This window comes from Bactrocera dorsalis, chromosome 5 (assembly GCF_023373825.1).
Source record: "Bactrocera dorsalis isolate Fly_Bdor chromosome 5, ASM2337382v1, whole genome shotgun sequence".
Classification (NCBI taxonomy): domain Eukaryota; kingdom Metazoa; phylum Arthropoda; class Insecta; order Diptera; family Tephritidae; genus Bactrocera; species Bactrocera dorsalis.
This window is the reverse complement of record NC_064307.1, coordinates 4,739,357-4,757,355: the sequence shown is the minus strand read 5'-3', so window position 1 is coordinate 4,757,355 and position 17,999 is coordinate 4,739,357. Positions and strand designations below refer to the sequence as shown.

At 34.4% G+C, this 17,999-nt stretch overlaps 2 protein-coding genes across 3 annotated transcripts in view; one reads left to right on the top strand and one right to left on the bottom strand.

Moving 5' to 3' along the window:
* Positions 1 to 17,999, top strand: part of LOC105226514 (elongation factor-like GTPase 1) — a 171,894-nt gene that overhangs the window by 100,874 nt on the left and 53,021 nt on the right. Inside the window, exon 8 of one of the 2 annotated variants that reach the window (XM_049457682.1) lies at positions 11,179 to 11,207. The exons of the other annotated variant lie outside the window; for it this stretch is intronic. Within the exon in view, the coding sequence (XP_049313639.1) occupies positions 11,179 to 11,192 (14 nt within the window). The 3' untranslated portion in view covers positions 11,193 to 11,207. Of the gene's footprint in view, positions 1 to 11,178; positions 11,208 to 17,999 lie in introns of those variants that run through there. 2 annotated transcript variants of the gene reach the window in all.
* LOC105226487 (protein giant-lens) overlaps positions 12,411 to 17,999 on the bottom strand; it is a 36,093-nt gene continuing 30,504 nt past the window's right edge. Inside the window, exons 3-5 of the mRNA XM_011205376.4 lie at positions 15,104 to 15,780; positions 14,855 to 15,026; positions 12,411 to 14,677 (exon numbers count right to left, since the gene is read on the bottom strand). Coding sequence (XP_011203678.2) covers positions 14,465 to 14,677; positions 14,855 to 15,026; positions 15,104 to 15,780 — 1,062 coding nt within the window. The 3' untranslated portion in view covers positions 12,411 to 14,464. The remainder of the gene's footprint in view (positions 14,678 to 14,854; positions 15,027 to 15,103; positions 15,781 to 17,999) is intronic.

The following is a 17,999-nucleotide window of genomic DNA, read 5'->3' as shown; positions in this document are numbered from 1 at the left end:
CTGGTGGAATCATTGGACCGTATTTTTTCAAAGATGCTGTTGGACGCAACGTTACGGTGAATGGCGATCGCTATCGTTCGATGCTAACAAACTTTTTGTTGCCAAAAATGGAAGAACTGAACTTGGTTGACATGTGGTTTCAACAAGATGGCGCTACATGCCACACAGCTCGCGATTCTATGGCCATTTTGAGGGAAAACTTCGGACAACAATTCATCTCAAGAAATGGACCCGTAAGTTGGTCACCAAGATCATGCGATTTAACGCCTTTAGACTATTTTTTGTGGGGCTACGTCAAGTCTAAAGTCTACAGAAATAAGCCAGCAACTATTCCAGCTTTGGAAGACAACATTTCCGAAGAAATTCGGGCTATTCCGGCTGAAATGCTCGAAAAAGTTGCCCAAAATTGGACTTTCCGAATGGACCACCTAAGACGCAGCCGCGGTCAACATTTAAATGAAATTATCTTCAAAAAGTAAATGTCATGAACCAATCTAACGTTTCAAATAAAGAACCGATGAGATTTTGCAAATTTTATGCGTTTTTTTTTTTTTTTAAAGTTATCAAGCTCTTAAAAAATCACCCTTTATGAGACTATTATACTGAAAAAGACGCAGTAGGACTGAAACTTTCCAAAGCATGTTTGGTATATTGGAATAATCAAATCATCATCTGGCGGTAACCCGCACGAATATAATTATAGACCCAATAACAATAATATATCGCATTGTGTTTCTCTAATATCCTCATAAGGGCCAATTATTTACGATCATAGCCGGCCAGTTCAGCCTACTAGATAACTCAATATAAGCCAGCACTAAATAATTCCATTGTAAGTAATAGTTACGCTATCACTTGTTTCAGAAATACGCTTGATATTTCCCAAACTAATAAATTTAGAAAAATTCTACCCTTAACATTAATTCTTGTGGATAAATTTGGCCTTAAGACCTAAAAAAGAACTCATTTCAATTTTCATGATTTACAGTAACCTATTTCTTTCTATTTTCTTCAAATTCAAATATTTTTGTACATACTCTCATGTCGCTGCATATGCCGCCTCCGTCGATTTGTTTGTGCACTTTTAAGCACGTTTTATGTTCGCGTCGTCGTCGTAAAAGCCGATTGCATCTTTTCTCATAACTACGCAAGCATTAAGATGCTTTGATATGCAAAATAGCAGCACAGCTCTCGTGTTGTTGTTTGTGTGTTTGCACTGGGTGCTGCTATGATTTATGAAGTGTTCGCCTGACATCGCAACTCATTGCGCCAACCACAAATCAAGCAATCATCCATCCATCCATCCATTCAACCAGCGCGCCATTCAACCAACTGCACAACCATAGCCGATTCAGACGCCTCATTCACTTCGACTTTATTGAGACATCGAAAGCGTGGTGACCACATCATCCCACAGCTCATTTTCCAGCGCATTAACGTATCAGCGGTGTGGATTTGCTTGTCAATTTGTCTGCTTATGTGCTACTTTTCCAAAACCAAAAATGTCAATAATTCCATTATTTCCATCAACATTACTTACCCACACCACCGTCGCAGTGGGATTACACATACAGATTTGTGAAATGTACAAGCCATTACGGTATTATTGATGTCACTTGCGGTCTAGGAAATTTTCCCAATGTGCCTCGGCTGTCTAGAAATATCATTAATACATTTATTCTAATAAAAGGAAAATATGTAAATATTAACTGAGATTGAGTGGCACGCTTTTAGTAGAGCATTCCACGCTCATTGACCCCATAGTTTTGCTGCCGATTGCCTCGGCATGGACTTATTAATTTGCGAGTGTTCTCAATGTCGGCTGCGAAGAGAATATTCATATTTTGATTTATTGTGTTCTTATGTCAACAACAGGAATTATGTTGTTTGTGCATTTATTAGAGATTGTTGGATGGATAATAACAAAGACTTACAAAAATATCCAATGACTACCAAATTTTTGGATCTTGATATTTCGGAGTTTTTATAATTAATTAACATTTTAATCTATTTTTGACATAGTTCAGTGAAAGACTTTTAAAGATTAAATTTAATAATATTTCAGTGTTCAATGCAGTTTTTTGAATTGTTTGTGATTCATTGTTCTGATGAGCTGATTGTAGTTCGGAATGTTGATACTTTCTGCTTTTACTTGCAATTTTTTTACGAGGAATTTATGGAATTGTTATTGACAAAGTTCACTTCAGTGAAATAAAAAAAATTAAAACCGAAAAAATCTCAGAATTCCGCAATAGAATTAAAACTATGTAAGGAATTCTGCTTTGATAAATATGAAAACCATTTCAGTGTAAATTTATCAATGCTTAAATGTATCACCTTAAGTCCCGTATCCTGCTAAATACCGAGATACCGAAATTAGAATTTTATATATTTGTTAAGCAAAATAACTAACAAATATATTTTTCACACAACATCATCATATGTTTTTATATGTAATTATATTTTCATTTTAATTTTAATTATGTTGAAGGGATGTTCCGTAACATGCTCCAAAAATATTTGCCTGGAGAACACTCATTTTAAAATAATTGCTCTTCCAAAATTTTATTCAATGATTGTGTAATAAAAAATATTTAGTACTTTTTTTACTTTGTTTAACGTAAATGTTAAAATATTTTTCGGGATCCCGAAAATGCACTCCCGAAATCCCGAAACTTGTATGTTGCTTTTCATCGCTGTTACTGAAAAAATGTTTACCATCGAGTACAATAGTACATATATTTCGGGATCCCGAAAATGCAATCCCGCAACTTCTTTAGCGCTTTTCATCTCTGTTACGAAAAAAGATTTAACAAGCGTATTCAAAAAGTATAGCGAGAGAACACAAATAAGTCTTTTAATAGATCACGTGTGCCATGCATACAAAACAAACTCTGCTACAACAACCAGTCTGATATGTATTAATAAAAATTGAAAATAAATGGAAAGCCATAAAAGTTATTTGTCTGCGTGTTTCCGAAAAGAAAAATATGTGCGTGATGAAAAAAGTGCAAACAACAGGAAGCCATCGAGAGTGAAATGATTTTCGATGCCTTTTGCTGTCGCACAATTCAAATCACTTCAAAGCCTTTTGAAAACAAAAATACACACATGCGCCCATACATTCATACATCCATTCAAACAAAAGATATGTCATAGGTAAGTGCCTGCACACGCATATACAAGTATATTTTATGGATGTGTAAATGAAAAAGCCAAATAAAGAATATAAAAACGCATATGCTTATATACATACATACTCTTCATGTCCATATGTAGGTATGTATGTATGTCAGTAAAGCCCTTTGAACCTTTGAAATGAAATTGAAAGTTGAAGTTCAACGGAATTATTATTTATTGGACACGTGTTATTGAAGAGAGAGAGTCATTGTTTTTGTTCTACTATTATATATTAATACATATGAATGTAGGAGTGTGCCTATGAAGGTTTTTTGAGCTGACTTCCATATATACATACCTATACACGTTTAATATATGGAAGATATGTATGTCTTTGGAATATGTTAAGGTGGTCAAGATTTTTTTTTAATATAATGAAATACACATATTACTTGCATAGATACATATTTACATATAAATAGATGGCACAAAGAGGAGATTTAAATGTCATCTTCTATCCCATGAAGTAATACTTTGTCCAGTGTCCCGTGAGATAGACATGAGATGGGAATAGGTTAGATTTAGTGGATTAAAGTCCCGCACTCCGGCTTTCGATGCTTCCTTCTACTATAAAAACACATTATATATAGTTGATGATGATAAATACATAGATGGATGACGCCTAGCATGTTGTAGCATATTTTTGGAAACAATTTTCAAATTCATTGAAATTTAAAACATAAGATGTCATATGCCTATATAGTCATATCAAGACTAGTATTGCCAATAGAAAACATTTGTATTCCTTCTTTGAGAAATTAGGAAGCCTTAATTTAAATTTTTTATTACGATACATATGTACATTTGGTTAAGACAAATGCAAGTGAAAGGTTTCATTTGTTATATCTTTTGATAATTTTGATTTCTTTTGAGGAAACTCTGCTGCACTGCAATCCTAAAGTGGAGCGCAGTGCAGCGGTGGAGTAATCGTGTTGTAATGTTATGTTATGTTGTGCTGTGCTGAAGTGGAATGCAATGCGGTAGCACTTGAAGTGTTGTTTAAAGCTTAACTGAAGTGTTAGTTGTTCAATGACGTTAAGAAAAAATGCAAACAAAAGCGTAATAAAAGCGAAATTAAGAAGTGAAAATAAAAGTTAAAATTAAATTGTTAACAAATATGCCTACAAAGAGCATAAGAGAGCATGCTAGAGAGAGGGGAGGGTTTAAAGCGAACACAGAAATGCACAATCATGGGGAAGTCAATTTACATGCAACATGGTGTACAAGTACATATATCATACATATAAATATGTATATAATATATGAAAATGTATAAATTATTAATTTTAAATATTTATGCATGAATATTTCAAAGCTTTGCCAAACGAATAGCTCACGTGTATGAAGCATAACTAAATAATAATAAAAATAATAAAAGAAAAAATTACTTGAAATATTCTAGTTGTTGCTTTTTTAAATACATAATATTTCAAGTTATAATTCCATCCGAGAAACGTTTTCTGTTATTATGTGGGATATTTCTTTTGGAATTAAAGATTTCCTTTCGAATTGCCTTTCTTTTCCATACTTTTCAATTAATGGAGATTGTTTATTATCACTCGAAATAACATTCTTTGGCATTTATTTTTTTGAAAATTCGATTGTTCAAATGTTGGGCGCGGCTACTTCTCAGATGGACTATCCGTTGAGTCCAATTTTCGATGACTCGTTCGAGCATTTCGACTGGCAACTGAAGTGCCCTCTTAATAAATCCATTCATTGATGCAAAAGGTGGGAAGTGGCGCCGTCATGCTGAAACCAAATGTTGCCGAGATCACGAGCTTCAATTTCAGGTATCAAATAGTCGGTTATCGATTTCTATTGACGGTTACGCTCTCACCGGCATCATTTTTGAAGAAATATCGGTCGATGACTCCACCGCCCCACGAACCACACCAAACCGTTGTTTTTTCTGGATGAAATGGCAGCTCTCGAATCTCCTTCAGGTTGCCTTTCGCATTTGAATTTTGTTTGTTTACATACCCATTGAGCCCGAAATGAGCCTCATCGCCGGACAAAATTTGGCTTGAAAACGTCGGATCCTCTTGGAACTTTTCAAGAGCCCATAAACCGAAGCGATGTCGCTTGGGAAGGTCGAGAAACTTCAGTTCCTGCACAAGCTGTTAAATATACTCCAATAGAATCTGAAAAGCTATTATGTAATTTATCATTGAAAGGTAGTATTTCTGTATAAGATGCCCAGCATGTTTTTACAAAATAAATATTTCTACCACAAAATAATCCAAAAGATTTTTTTTATTTCTTCAAACCAACTGTTAATTAAGTGATTTAAATACACTTTAGAATGCTGATGTACATCTCTTCTGCTCAGCCAACAAAGTTTAACTCCTCAATTTGCTTTTGCACGAACTTTTGGACTAAATCATTACAATTTTTTTGTTTTGTAATTTTGTATTTTTTAAATTTTTTTTATCATTACTTGTCAGCTTTGTTGGAATGTGTGTGTGCGTGTGTGTGTAGGTAAACATTTGAACTTTCTCTTCTTCAACCAATACTCGTGCACGGATGGCTGGGTCTTCTATTTGGCTGACCGGCCGACCAATCTGTCGTTACTTTGACCGCGGCCTGTTTGACTTCAAATTGTTGTTTATTTCTTTATTAGTTTTGCTGTTTTGTTGTTGCCGTACCTATAGTTTATATTATTGTTGCCATTCTTAACCTTAACTTATAGCCGTCTGCTTAAAGGCTGATTGGAATTTTTCCAAAACCAACTGAGTAAACGGGGACGTACGGTTTTGGCGAAAAGCGTGACGGTAAGTGAGTCTTCTGTGATTTGGCGCACGCTTCACTGGCCAAAAGAAGGTGAAAAGAGAATAAATGAAAATAAATAACAAAAACTGCTTACCAAATGAAAACAAACAAAAGTAGCCACAACAACAACTACTTCTTGCTGAAGGTGAAGAAAATTTACTTTTCCTTCCTTGTTTAATTTTATTCCACCTTTTCATGTTTTGCTTTATTTTTCTCTCATTTTGCGGCAAGAGTTGTAATTATTTATTTATTTATTATCGTCATTGTGCGCTTTGTGATTAACTTTCTTTGGTGTTTGGCATTCTTTTGTTGTACACGTTGCTTTTGTTGTTGTTGTTGTATGTTTCACTTTTGCATTTTGGTTATTTCAATTGTTTTTGTTAAATTTATTTGTTGTTGTCTCACACGTTTTCCCCCTTCTGGGAGCATAGAGCCGCTACAAAGGGTCGTCGGAGAGCGTCTCAGCGCTTCCAGCCGAGTCCAGTAATTTGCCCAGCAACGGTTTAAAGCGATTAACCAGCTGGCTGCAACGACTCTTACAACAAATTGTAACAATAAGCGCAATAAACACAACAACAAAGTCGTTTGTGACCGTAAAGCTTCGACAATTCAATGGTGCTGCGCGCCCCCACTTGCCCTAAAAAGCAGTACTTGGCACAAGCCTTTGTTACACTGCTGCTGCAGCGATTCTTACAGCTTGGCTCTTAAACAAAAAATGCAACAACAACAAGCAAACACTGTTAATAAACTATTTCATAAAGCTTAAGAATCGTAATGGAAAATGCCCACGAGCTCAGCTATCAAGTCAATTCTATTGATGTGTCTGTGTGTTGTTGTGTACTTGCGAGTGTATCATAGCGCTTTGCACTCCCTCGGCAAGCATGGTGAGGTCTATTAGTAGCTGTCATGTTGCCTTAATTGTGTTATTAGTAGATCTCTGGTGCTAGATAGAGCACAAAACGGCAATCAGCAAGCGTTTGTTGCCTCGCCGGTCGTCTGCCGTAACCCAGCCGAGCAACTCCCAGTTACCCATGCATTCTGTGTGGCATACCTTTGTGGCAAATGAGCCCCGGACATGCGTGCGCGCGCAATTAGCCAGGCGTTTAGTGGCCGGTGTCCCCCAATTATTGCAGTGCTCACGATGCGCATGCACAGAGTCGATTTAAGGACGCGCTCAATTCGTCTTTATTATTATGTAATCTTCGCATTTCCCCTTTGCATTCTTTCATTTAGTGCATATTACATATAAATTGATATTTCAGCGAAAAATAGTTTAGCATTTTTCATGAGTATTTTTGACACGTCTGCTGCCTTTTGTATGTGCTCGTGATGGTGATAATTGATGAACAGTAAAAACTGTCATTCTAATGAAGGTTCAGTTTTTTTCAGAAAAAACGTGTTTCAATCTGTACTAAATATATATTAGCGACAATAAGTTATATAACGTAAAATTGAGAAAAAAAAGCTCACCAGTTAAGAACTTGTTTATTTCGCGCGAAAACCCATTCATCGAAATTTGTTTCCCAGGTTGCTATGACTGTCAGTGACATCTGTCCAAAAGTCACATCGAAATAATTATTAGTATTTAGTATACGCTCATCTTTCTGAAGTACATAAAGTACATTCTGCGACTCTTAGGATGAGCGAAAGTACTCAACAAAGAAGTTCCACTAAATTTTGTTTGCGTTTGCGTTGATGACGCACCACGTCCAGGACAACCGTCAATATGGGTTTATTGTATGATTTTATTGTAATCGTTTAATCTAAAAAGTCATTTTGTCTAGACCCCTAATGTATCACTATATTTTATTTACATCAATGTTTATTAGGGTGGGTCAAAAAGCTAATATTTTATTTAGGATTGGTACTCTGAAAAATAGAAAAAATTTAAAAGCTCATATTTTTTATTATTTTTTTTTAATTATGTCTTTTTTTATAATTTTCATTTTTGCTGATTTTTGAATGAATATCTCAAACGCTTTACTTAATAAAAAAATATAAAAAAAACATTTTTTACAGGCGTCAATTTTTAAGTACATACAAAAACTTTAAGAAAACTCGTGAAGGTGCTAAAAAATCAACTTTTCAGAGCACCAAGCGAGGAAAAATATGTTCGTTTTCGTTTGACCCACCCTAATACATATTATTATTCTTCTTCTTTACTGTCGTAGACACCGCTTACGCGATTAAAGCCGAGTTAACAACAGCAAGGCTGTAGTTTAGTTTTAATTGATACTGTTTTTATGTGGTGGGTCCCAAACCCAGCGCACAACCCTGTGGAGGGAAGGTTTCGCCTTCTCACTTTAGCTCGCCTTCAAACGGATGTTCTTAGGCTACCCAGAGGATACTTGATCAAAGATCGGAAGTCGTGAGCTGCTTGAGTCATATGTAAAAGAATCGTTTCTGGCCACTCCCAAGTGAATGGCGATCAGAGAACTTTCCTCACTTGCGTGAACTTCTACACAGGACTCCATTCTCCCTAATACATATATTTTTAGAAATTTCTCTTCTTATGTACTCATATAATATACACAGACATACCTAGATATACCTTCTTTCCATTAACTAAATTTAATGAAAAACGTAACGAAAAACGTAGTTATAAATCTCAACGGAAGATTCTTAAAACAGTTGGATTTTCCACAAAAGCTAATAGCCCTCGATTTTATCGATGTATACACCTCTATTGAAACACTTACAAACAATTCTCATGCAGACATATAAATATGTATATAGTACATGTATGTACAAACATACAGAAGTACAACTCGACAGTTAAATGCTTATTACAAATGTACAACTCAATAAGTTGTTCTCACTTTCGTATAATGCATAACGGGAGTGTAGATTTATTGATTAATCATCAGCTACTTTACTAAGTAGGGTCATTAATTTAATAACTGACCCAAAAACAGAACCCACAGAATTGCTCAGGCAAGCCACAAACTTACAATTAGCCGCAAGTATTTATGTAAGATGTGTTCTTAGTAAGACAAGAGCGAAAGAAGAGGTTGCGCGATAACTTCTCTCTGTAGAAATCATTTAACTGATACTCGTACTAATTAAAATAGGAATATGACTAACATATTGGTTTGACAGCTATTTGGTCAAGCTTCTGCTGTCGTTTTGTTGTTTTATGAACTTAATATGCGCAGTGATGACAGGCAGGCTTTGTTTGTCGATATTTTTATAATAAAAAAGTGTATTTTTATATAAAAATAATTTTGACGGGTTTCACGACGCACAGTGGCACCGCTCCATACATTTCTTGTAAAAAAATAGAAGGAGTGGTCGTACAACAATGAAACTTTGCAGAAACACTTCTCTGGACTAAATTAAGAAATTTTGAAAAAATCTTGGAAAACCGCCCACTGCCACACCCACCTCCCATATAACTGCAATTGTCAAAATTTTTATTTTTGGACCTAGGGACTTGAAATTCGGGACACTTCTTAATTGAGTTCTCCGGATGAAAAAAGATTATAACTTAAACACAAAGTGACGTTATTTATACCTTTACCTTGATAAAAATCCAATATAATATGCAATGTTTTAATTGAATATGTAACAGGCGAAAAATTGTGTTAGTTTTTATTTGTAATATTATGCAAGCACCATATCTTTAACAATGGGATCTAGTTCTAAAGAAATTTTGTTCGAATGACGCCTTAAGCTACTTATGTAAGGATCCGAAGTTATAAGAAGTCTGTTGAAGACATCAGTATTTGTGGAAATTCGATCACACTTTCTCGAAAACATCAATCGATACTTCCTGTAGTCTTTGTTTCTGGCTTCCTCGGCTTCCTCTGAAAGCATTCCTATTGGTAATACGGCAGCATCCATTATATCCTTACCATGCATTAGTACTTTGTGCACAGTAACAGGCATATAAAACCAACTATAATTTTGTACGAACAGTTTCGCAGTGTCCGACGTATATAATTTAAATTTGTCACTATCAATTTTTTCGCCACATGTAATTATTTGAAGAATTATCCTGAATCGATCGATAAGGTCTTCATTGACGCCAGTAATATCCGCAACCATTTGTGGGTTTAAAAAAAAAGCCTTGTTGTGTTCCCGTCGTTAGAAGTTCCTGTACCTTGTTGAACAAAATCAACTCGCAACCGCATTTTATCTTTAAAGGCCGCTTGTGTTTTTAATTTATTTTGTATTTTAATTTCTTTGTTTTGGAAGGTTGCAGCCCATTTCTGAAATGGTAAGTTATAAGCTATATAGAATGCATTCCATAAACATGATTCTAGCATGTAAGGATGAAATTCCCAATTCATATGCCTCAGGTTTAATTGTTTTCATGGAAACTAACTCTAAGTTGTTCATTTCAGTAGGTTTCGCTCCACAAATGTAGCATACTGCTGCTGCAGTAGTATGTGTCACTATCTGAGCGGTTTTACCATCCAGCATGGTAAAAAGGAGCTTGTGTAATACATTAATTTCCTTGCCCTTTACATGAGAGCCTGAAAGTATACTACATTTTTTGTCTTATTGACCATTTGTATGAAATATTGGAAGTGACTTTTGAAATTAAAATCGATGTTACTAATTGGCGGTTATTTTTTTTTTTTTTAATTGAAATTACAGACTTGGAACTTTCATTTTTTTATAGTAAGAGGGCTAAGCAAGGCAAAGCACATAAAGTTTTTTTCCATCAAAAAATGAAAAGTTGATATTTTTTAGTATAATTTTTGAAAAATTATAAAAATTAGCTTACATTGCCAATTTCGATAAATTTTTGTTTTTATAAACAAGTAGGTTCTATATTTTCACTAAAAAATAAAAGAAAAGCCATAGCTGTAAACTTACACACAAAAAAATTCTTTTTTTGGACAATAATTTTAATCTGATTTTATTGAATAACTTTCCGTCGACTTCTGTTAGATTATTTAACTATAAAATTTCACTTTTTATAAAAACCATTGTTGAGTTTTTCTTATCCAAATATTTCTTTACAAAACAAAATCATTAAAGTTTTGAAATTGGAAAGTGGAAAAATCCTATTTTTTCCGCCGAAATGCCACTGTGCGACGGGTTAAATTCGTCTAGAAAAATTAAATTTTTTTCTAAAAATATTTTTGTAAATTTCGTTTTTAGAAAAAATTAAATTTTCATTTATTTATGTTTTTAGCTGAAATTTTTACATGCACTTTTTCTCTCACTGCTTAAAAATTTCATCATTTCATTAACATTTCATTTTTTTCGTTTCAGGTATGTATTCGTGATAGAAACCAAATCGCGTCCCAGTATTTGTTACCAACCAGGCCGTCACCAACCATTGGTTACCATTTGCTAACTCAAACTTCAAACCACTAATATTCGCCAGCAGTGTGAAAGATTGCTGGTAGAGACAAGAACCGCTGATCGTATGATCGGTAAACAACATTGCATACTTCTAGGTGCTCAAAGTGTATAACAGATATAATAGTGACTTTCCAGTGTCAGCAAAATTGTATTGAATTTTCAAAGGGTTTAAGTCTTAAGTTCGGACTTTTAAAGGAAGTGAGCTCTGCTTTCCGTTTCCCTGGTATCGCAACTAATCAGGAATATGTGTTGTAGTCATAACTCATAGAAGTTGCTATACTTCTACCTCTCGATCTTAACCTTTAACTGGTGACATGTAGCCTCACAGACGTCGCGCGTTTTGCAAAGTCAATTTCGGCTCAAAAGTACCATTAAGTGTTCATTGTATTTTTTTTAATATTTCATAATAAAACCGCTGATTAAAACTAGTTCGATATTTTATTACAAAGCAATGGTTAAAAATAAACAGAGTTTTAAAATATTTAAATTGATTTTTACAACAAAAAATTACTTTGAAAGTAGTAGCCTGTGAGACTACGCGTCCCTTATAGTGTTATAAATTTGTCACGTCCCCAGTTAAAGGTTAAAGTTGTAATACCGTGCCCTAAATGGCAATATTTCTCAATGGAAAAAGTATATTGCTTCGCAAATAAAAGTGAATTTCGTAAGAATTTAGCGAGAGTTTCAAAATGACATAAATAATGTTCAGAATGAAAAGAACGATAAATAAATAAGGTTTCTCTACATTTCAAATATTGAATTTATTTATAGATTTCCTTAAAATTCACAAAAATTAACTGCTGTAGAAATTTTGTAAAAATTTTTTATTTTAGGATCCTTCTGCCATTTTATTATTATTTTTTAATCCCCATATATATCTGTCCTACAAATTGAAGGATCAGAATCAAGTTCTTTTTGTGAGGCAGAAATTATCGTCGTGTCGGAAATAAGGCGATTAGAAGACTATGTAAGTGATGTGTTGATTGTCGTTAAGGCTGAATAATTATTTTTTCGACAGAATTCGGGAAGGGAATATCAGTAATAAAAATGCATAAGCATAATTACTTTTAATGAAAACACAGCTTTTTTATCTTCGATACATTTTTTTATTTATTCATATAATTTAATAATAATAAATGTTATAAGTTAATCATCATTGCGTATATATTTATGTATAAATTTTCAAATCTCCATATAAATAGGTCTTTATACAAAAACAAAATATAAATGTAATGTACATATGTATATGTACATATATAAAGGCAATAGAAAAGAAACTCAATCACACCGCAACTTAAAGTGGAGTCTACAGCTAAATTAAACATTAGTACACATGTGTGTCTATGTGCATGTGTGTGTTAAAATTAAAATTAACTTTGAATATTTTTAAATTATGCATTTTTCCATTACGAACTAATTTTGGTGCCAATTTAAATGTTTTCGTGTGTGTGTGTGTCTGTATGAATTAATGCTGCGCTCAAATGTGAAGGGCCTTAAAGACTGTTGGAAGCATTGCTGTGGCTAAGTGCTAGCGCGTGTCGCTGCTTATTTTTTGCATTTTTTCGTTTCGTTTTATATATTTGTAATTTAAATTAATAATTTACACATATAAATAGTTGGCTAAGCAATAAAAGCTAATCGAATAAATTATTATATGCTAGTGTAATTTAGACGTAGGCACAGTGGAGGCTAAAAAAATGGTATTTGATTTTTTTTTTGAAATTTTTTAAGTTTTATAAAAAAGTTTTCAATGCAATTTGGTTGTATTTTTTTAATGGTTTCGAAATTTGTTTACATTATTATCTTTTTTTTAAGTTTTGTTTTGAAAATTTTAAGTTTTATAAAAAAAAAGTTCAGATCAAATTTTTTTGTATTTTTTAATGGTTTGAACATTTTTTTACTTTAATATTTTTATTGTTTTGATTTTTTTTTAATTTTTTAAGTTTTCTAAGAAAAAAAATTCAGTGAAATTTTGTTGTATTTTTAACGGTTTAAATATTTTTACTTCATTGTTTTTTTTTGCTTTTTTTGAAGTATGCTTATACTGTTTTTCATTATAAAAGTTATTGTGTTATATTATTTTTCTATTAAAAAAGAATTTTTAAATATTAAATTCTATATTTACAAATTAATATTTTTACATATTCAGTTTATTTTTTTTTCAATATTTATTTTGCTTTATTTTATTCTTGTTACGTTAGTAACTATCTGCCTGCTACTTTATTTCTTTCGTTTACTTTTCGCATTTTTTGCGCTTTATTTCCTTTAAAACTGCTTTCAGGTACAATTCAGCTTGTCTTTATGTGTTTTTTCGTTTTTCATATTGATTCTTGCTTTGCTTGGTAAGTTACTGAGTACCTGATTTTCATAACTTAATAGAATTAATTAAGACTGCACCCTATAATTGGCACGCTTGGCTAATATTTTCTCTTTTCTTAATTTTTCTTTTTATTTTTATAAATTTTTTTAGCCTTTCTTGTTTGTATTTTAGTAACTTTATCAATAATAGTTTAACTTTACGCGACTTTAAATTATTTACAATTTACAAAACTCCACTTTCTGCACACCCTATACTAGGCAAAGGCAATAATTGTGTATGTATGTGTTAAGCTATATACTTTTAGTTGTATTTATGTGTGTGTAATTACTAACGACTCGTCGTTTACTCCCCGTAGCTGCGCTTAGTTTACCAATAAAATAGCTTAATTAAATAAATATTAACATATTCATATTTGTTGTTGTTGTTTATAAATTAATTATAATTTAACTTAAATATTTTAAGTAAGCAAAACAATTTTTAACACTAATTTGCATTTACTTAAATGTTAATTCATAAAAAAGACGAGACTCAACTGGCTCAGTCAACTATTTGTTTGTTGCTTTTTCCTTAACATTCTCCTTTTGACTAAATTTTCGCTTGTGGCTGCTTGCAACTCGCACTTCTCACTTCTTATTACTCTTATGTGTGTGTATTTTACTTTTAATTTGTATCAAATGTTTTTCTTTGTACCCTTGCTGTCGCCTGCACTGTAATGCCCACATATAACTGTAGTTGGAATGTGGTCAGCTGCCCAGTGCTCATTTCGCTCTGCTGCAGCGGCTTCACCTGTGGTTGTTGCTTTTGCTTTTTATGTTTTTTGAATTTTCGCTTTCGTTGTTGTCGTCTTTTGCCCATCGGTGCCGCCGAAGACCATCAATCATTGGCCATGCAGTAGCCCGAGTAGGTTTGAATGTTGTCCTCCAGGAAGCTCTCGCCGGGTATAACGCCCGATTGTGTGTGATGGCTGGGGCAGCGATGTCCCTTCGGGCACTGACACAGCGCGTTGATGTTTACTTCGTCGAGGAACTCCTGACGCTTTCGTACCGTGAAAAGTTTGCAGGGTTGCTTACGTTGGCAGCGTATGCGCTGGAAAGAGTGAGGAGAAAATAATAAGAATTTAAAAGTAATAAGGTTAAAATAATTAAAAAATAAGTCAATGAAGAAACGCGAAAAATGCAATTATTTTGAAATGAAACTGGAAAACACCATCAATAAAAATTAAAAAATTAAAAAATAACGAAACTCTCATCATCAGACACTTACTGTTATGGGTGAACATGCAAAGAGGTATGTGTAGCCACTCGCGCCATCTGTCGCCGGTTCTCTTTTCGTCAGATATGTCACTGAATTCTTCGGGCAACGGCAATGCACTATTTGCTCGGTCACATTCAGCTCCGCCGAAGTGGTCAGCGTCCACGTATAATCGCGAAAATGCCTACAAAAAAGCAGAAAAAGTCAATAAGTTAATAAAATGCTACATAACCTTCAAATTTCAGAATCGCTTCTACTCACTTGCAGACGGGTAGCTTGTGCACCGGTTGGCACATCTTATAGTGACGCGTCTTATCGGCAATGGTGTGCCCATCCTCCACACCCAAACCGCTGGGACAGCCACCAATGTAGTTGATCGGCTCCTTTGCACGATGTCCATTGTGACCCGAGTGCCGCATATGCGCCGTGCTCGGCTCAACGCTGTAGTAATTACGACGCGAAGGCGTATGTGGAAACTCATTGTCGCTCAGCTCACTCAGTAACTCATCCTCCTGCGAATTCGGCAGCGCATCGTTATCCTCACTATGTGAGGCAACTGATGCTGCCGCATAATCACTAGGCGGCAGGTGCAAGTCCTCTTCATAGACTGCGCCCAGACGCTGCATTAGCTTCTTCAAATGCAGTTGCTCGAATTTCTTGTCGTTGTAATCACCAACCAGCAGTCGTTTATGTTGCAACAGGCGCTCCCGCTCATAGTAGCTACGGTATTTGTCGTGCGCGGCGGCAGCAGTAGCGGCATGTGACGTCAGTACGCCTGCATCGCCAGCGCTGTGGTGGGCGTGGTGGTGCAGCACGATGTGTGGCTGGCGATTAACTGCAGGGCAGCGGCACTGGCGCTCAATCCACGGCGTCTCGTACAAGTCGATCTTGGAGCAAACGGCGTTCGGCGCACATATCGGCAGATCGTCTTCGGAGTCCTGTGTTGAAGAGTGGGATAAAGGGAAAGAGTAGAGTTAGTAAAGCTATTGAGAATCGTAGATTTTGTTTTTAAAATGCTAAAAATTAAATTCTTTACTATTTTGAAATGCTCTCTTTCAGTGCTTATTAGTCTGAGTCGTGTAATTTATGCACACGTAATTCCCCTGCATTTTCCAAAGTGGGTAACCCCACGCAAACAATTTGCTGTCATATTTCATAAATAATTTACTGCACTCATTGCTGTCACATGGTTTAAATATAGCTGCGGAATGACCGCTTTTGGCTATCTAAAACGATTTCCCATCTGAAGGCCGCGCTGACACTCGTTAAAAATCCAAATATGTACCAGCAAATACCTACATAATTTTTATTATAATTCATTTGTTTATATAAATATATATAAATGACCGCCTGCTTCGATGCAAATCATTTAAAACCCATTTTACTTCACATAAAAATCGCTTCGCTCAAACTCATGAGCACGACCAATTCCATTCCAATTGCATTACAACAAAAGCGAAATCAGTGGTCACGCCTACTCGATGCATAGAGGTATAGAGGTGCATAAGCAATGCATGACACGTCGCACTAAATGAAAATATGAAATGAATGAAGGCTTTGCTATTTATAATTCAAAACGAAATCTTTACGAGCTTCTCGCTGTGACTTTTAAACAAAGCAGATGTGATCGTGTTTTCACGTTCAGCAGCATCACAATGCTTTAGAAGCTTTCTTATTTTCAAATACTTTTATATTTTTTGCATTTTTATGCGGTGAAACATGTCCAGCTATTTGCCTGAGTGGCGCACGTCTGGCGATTTCAAGTCCACTTATGCGTGATGATTCGCTCAAGGCCTCTGACAGTGCCACCGTTATGCGTCAGATATTCTGTTATATTTGAAAAAGATGTCATAAATTATTTGAAGTGCAATGTTAAGGCTGTAATTTAGTTAACATATTTTTTGTAATATTAAAATGGGGCGTTTAAATCGTAGTCCTTTCGATTTTAGTTTTTGAAAATTTTCTTCTGTCCTTTTGGTTGTTGGTATAAAGCTGCTACATTTTTGAGATATCGATTTGAAAATTTTCACACTTTTTTTCTCCCAAAAAAGCTGCTTATTTGTCGATATCTCAGTTATCGAACTACTATAACATATAGCCGCTATACCTATAGCCGTCATATAAACTGACTGATCAAGTCTTTGTATGGACAGCTTTTTTATTTTACCAGATATCTTCATGAAATTTGATGTATTTTATTTTCCAAAGCAGCGCTATTTCCGAACAAATTGTTCAGATCGGACAACTATAGCATATAGCTACCATACAAACTGACTGATGTAACTCTAGTCCTTGTATGGAAAGCTTTTTTGTTTGACCAAATATCTTCATGAAATTTAGTATGTGTTATTTTCCTAGACAGCACTATGATCTCCGAACAAATTGTTCAGAACAAACAACTATAACACATAGCCGCCATACAAACTGGCCGATCAAAATAAATTTGCAGATCTTTGATACCATTTATGCTTTAAAAATGCACCTGTAGAGAGTGTTTTAGCTACGGTGTAGCCAAAGTCAATTTGTTTATATTTTTAATATAATTTAGTTTTATATATTTTCATTATTTTTTATTTTTATTTTATTTTTTATTTATATTTTAATTTTTATTTTTTATTTTTATTTTATTTTTTATTTATATTTTAATTTTTATTTTTTTTTTTTATATTTTTTTTTCTTTTGTAAGCTTCCCTTAACTTCCTTTGTCATTCTGCTTCCCCTGAAGTCACTTTTTGTTATTGTTTTTGCACTTCGGCATTTCCCACCAGTGGAATGTGCCTGGCATGAAGTAAGTAAGCAACTTCGCCGCATTTTAGCGTTTATTTATTGTTTCTTTCATTCATTCATTCAGCCATTCATTCATCCAAGCATGCATTTACTCATTCATTAACGTGCAGTTTTCCGAGGGGTTTTCCGTTTGCCCCCTCCAACACCAACCGTGTGCCAATGACATGGAGTAATATGTGATGCGGCTGCAGCTGCCTCCTCTATTGTTGTTGTAAATGCTGCTACAACAACTGTAAGCATGCCCATATACGCGCATTTAGTTTAGCTTCAGCTGATGTGTGTATTTACGCGAATGGAGATTGTTTGCTTACAAAGCAAACTGACAAACCAACACACACAAAGCCATAAACTTAAATGTTTACAACTGCAC